Here is a 3,424-nt window from a genome sequence, read left to right as displayed (position 1 = left end):
TCTCTCTCTCTCTCTCTCTCTCTCTCTGTCTCTCTCTCTCTCTCTCTCTCTCTCTCTCTCTCTCTCCCACCCTTGTCCCCTGGACAGCAGCTCAATGAGAGATGGACTTCCATGTATAGCGCACTTCTTCTCTTCATTTAAAGTCATAGAGTGTCTGGAGTCGCAACATTTTTTTTACATATTTAGACATATTGAATGAATTGTGTTCCGTCGGCTTTGTTTTTCTTTTGTAGCCGCGTTTTAGTTGTTTTAGCGCCGATGAAGTCTTTTGGACGACACAGAACATGCGGCTCATCATCTGTCAAATCCATACACTACATTTAAATATGCTTCTTTTTAAATCATTCTATGCTGCTATTCCTTAATTATCATAAGTCTAATTGTACTTGGTATCGACGGAGAACTGTTAGATAAATTGTAATCTGATATTATTATTATTATTATTATTATTATTATTATTAATTCATAAAGAGAAAGACCACCACAAGCTATTGGGGATGGACTTTGCCCACATTTCGAATTCATCTTTTTCATCCTTCAGTTCGCCCGAGAACCTTCATGAAGGTATGTCTTTTTCTTCTTCTTCTTTTTATAGTGATTAAGTCCTTCGATTTTACTGCTATTTTCCACAACATTCTTGTTGAAGCATTAAGACAGATTGGGTCATCTTCAGCTGTGGATTATTCATTCTTTTCTTTTTTTTATGGCAAACCCAGTGGCTTAACCTTGAATTGGAACATAAGATATTAATGGGAAAGAATAAGCAGGATTTACTGCATATTAAAAGTGACTGACAAGGAGTTTTCTGTTTGCATCCACAGAACATGAGCAGTACGACAATGTGCTCATGCCCAGCATCTTTGGTGTCATCTGCTTCTTTGGGATCTTTGGAAACTGTATCGTCATCTACACCATCGTGAAGAAAACCAAACTCTGCTCCCAGCAAACGGTGCCAGACATATTCATCTTCAGCTTGTCCATCGCGGACCTCCTCTTCCTCCTCGGCATGCCTTTCCTCATCCACCAGCTGGTGGGCAATGGCTCCTGGTGCTTCGGTGGCACAATGTGCACTGTCATCACGGCGCTCGATTCCAACAGCCAGATTGTCAGTACTTACATCCTGACTGTGATGACTCTGGACCGCTACCTGGCCACCGTCCATCCCATCCGCTTCAAACATGTTCGAACCCCCTTCGTGGCCGGGGCGGCGGTGGCCCTGGTGTGGGTCTTCTCTCTGGTCTCCATCACTCCAGTCTGGATGTACACTGGACTCATGCGTCTGAAGGATGGCTCTGTTGGCTGCGCCCTCCTGCTGCCCAACCCGGCCACGGACATGTACTGGTTCACCCTCTACCAGTTCTTCCTGGCCTTTGCTCTGCCCTGGGTGGTCATCTGCGGGGTCTTCTTCAAGATTCTCCAAAACATGTCAGCTGCAGTGGCTCCACTTCCCCCTCGCAGCCAGAGGGTGCGGACCAGAAAGGTGACCCGCATGGCTGTGGCCATCTGCCTGGCATTCTTCATTTGCTGGGCCCCCTACTATATATTACAGCTGGCCCACCTCGGGGTGCAGCGGCCCACCTTTGCCTTCCTGTACGCCTACAACATCGCCATCAGCATGGGCTACGCCAACAGCTGCATCAACCCGTTCATCTACATTGTGCTGAGCGAGACATTTAAGAGGCAATTCATCGTGGCCATCCGTCCATCCCACAGGGTCTTCAGGGTGGCTCCTGCTCTGGTTGACGGCAGCATGATTCTGAGGATGGCGCAGGACAACTCTCAGCCGTCTCACTCTCAGTCAGACAGGGAGCTGCTTCAGAACATGCTGCCCGTCACTGTGGCCGTGCACTGAGATGGACAACTAACTCTTCAAACCACGACCACCATCACCAACAAAGAGCCACCTGCCACGTCTAACAGCTGTTATTCCATTCAGTAAACACCTCTGTTACATGAAAACAATGTCCATTTCAAAATGTGACTGTGCTGAACTATAATGTACATTTTATGTGTGCTATTTCATAAAGAGCACACTGTGTGAGTAAAAGCCCAAGATGTTTACAGCGGGTGAACTTAACTGATATTATTGTACCTCTGTATAAGCTTCTTTGATGCATTTTTGATATGCACTTGAAAACACCAACAATCATTTCAAAATTGGGCTAAAAGGAGATTTTTTTTAATTTGTTTTTATCAACTACAGCAAAAGTAAGGGCAGTCCATGCAAAAATAACATGCATTTTATGCTTCTGCAAACCTCAAAATAGCAATTGTTGTGAGCTGAAATATGATTAATAAATATTTGTTAACAGTATTTAACTATGATTAGCTGTTTTATGTTGCAATCTGCAATCAGTATTGTCGGATTACAGAATGTATTGTGCATGTCATTTATGTTTGTGTATTATTTACGTATGTGACTTTGAGCCACGGCTCCAATAACTCTCCAGCCATCTAATGGCATCTAAACCATTCTCATAGTGATGCATCAACTGCAGTTTCTTATTAAAGTGTATTTTCTGGGTCACTGTGCGCATATTTAAATGTCAAAACTATTTTCAGTGCACCACCATGACCACCATTGGACCACATCACTGACTAAGTGACCCAGAAAATCCGTGACAAAGTGTGCATCACGGCTGTTTTGTTGCACCGGCGCCTCTTTGTAGATACCAAAGCCAGTTGCATTACTCACTGTATCTATTTGGCTGTTTAACTTGTGATGTAGTTATTAGTCTGTAAGTATTTAACTGGGCATCTTTACTGTGATGAGAGATATAGACGACACTGTGGCATGTCTATTATGGCATGCTGTACTGTATGTTTTAACTGTACAATTCTCCTACATGAGATAAAGAATGTGTGTGTGCTTTTATAATGTGAAAGGTCAAATTCAGTTCACTTTGTTCAGTGAATTGATTTTTCTTGGAGCTTTGCTTGGTGAGTTTAAAAGGGAAATACTTTTTCCTTTCAGCAATTGTTTTTGCAAAAATGTTGCTATGTGAAGAAAAGTGTCAATAAAAGTATTGAATTCAACTGTACCTGCATTGAACGGGGTACAAGGACACATATCAAGTTGTTTTTTTTCTCAGCTTTTCACAGTAGGAAGACTCAGCTTCTCTGCTTATCCAAATGTCAAGTAACACCATGATCTTCAGAAGAACAGAGGAGTGGAATAAAAGCAGGATTATGTGGCATTCACACGATAATTCCTTAATCATAAAGAAAACCAATTTAACCCAAAATAATTAAATAGTAAGGCATTTATTTACTCGCAAACCTGGTGAGACATTATGGTGGAAATGAAGTACGGATCACAAAACTGCTTGACATCAATAACAACGGAAAAAGATTCTCAGTCTGGATATAAAGTCAAAATTGCTGACTTTTGTGGACGTATTGTGTGCATTCAGTCAATATGTAC

The 3,424-nt window shown here is 42.3% G+C and overlaps 1 protein-coding gene across 1 annotated transcript; it reads left to right on the top strand.

Moving 5' to 3' along the window:
• The first annotated feature begins 497 nt into the window (after positions 1-497).
• mchr1b (melanin-concentrating hormone receptor 1b) lies at positions 498-2,414 on the top strand. Its single transcript, XM_054608140.1, has 2 exons — positions 498-564; positions 822-2,414. Exons 1-2 carry the CDS (start codon positions 498-500, stop codon positions 1,850-1,852), a joined length of 1,098 nt encoding a protein of 365 aa, XP_054464115.1. The 3' UTR covers positions 1,853-2,414.
• Positions 2,415-3,424: the final 1,010 nt, after the last annotated feature.

This window comes from Anoplopoma fimbria, chromosome 11 (genome assembly GCF_027596085.1).
Source record: "Anoplopoma fimbria isolate UVic2021 breed Golden Eagle Sablefish chromosome 11, Afim_UVic_2022, whole genome shotgun sequence".
Taxonomy (NCBI): domain Eukaryota; kingdom Metazoa; phylum Chordata; class Actinopteri; order Perciformes; family Anoplopomatidae; genus Anoplopoma; species Anoplopoma fimbria.
Note: the sequence above shows the minus strand (reverse complement) of the source record. Positions and strands in the feature narration are given on the sequence as shown.

Excerpts from the sequence above, each read along its gene's own strand:
- mchr1b (XM_054608140.1), top strand. The coding sequence starts at position 498 with ATGGACTTTGCCCACATTTCGAATTCATCTTTTTCATCCTTCAGTTCG. Across the intron at positions 565-821 it reads GCCCGAGAACCTTCATGAAG|AACATGAGCAGTACGACAAT; the intron begins GTATGTCTTTTT and ends TTGCATCCACAG.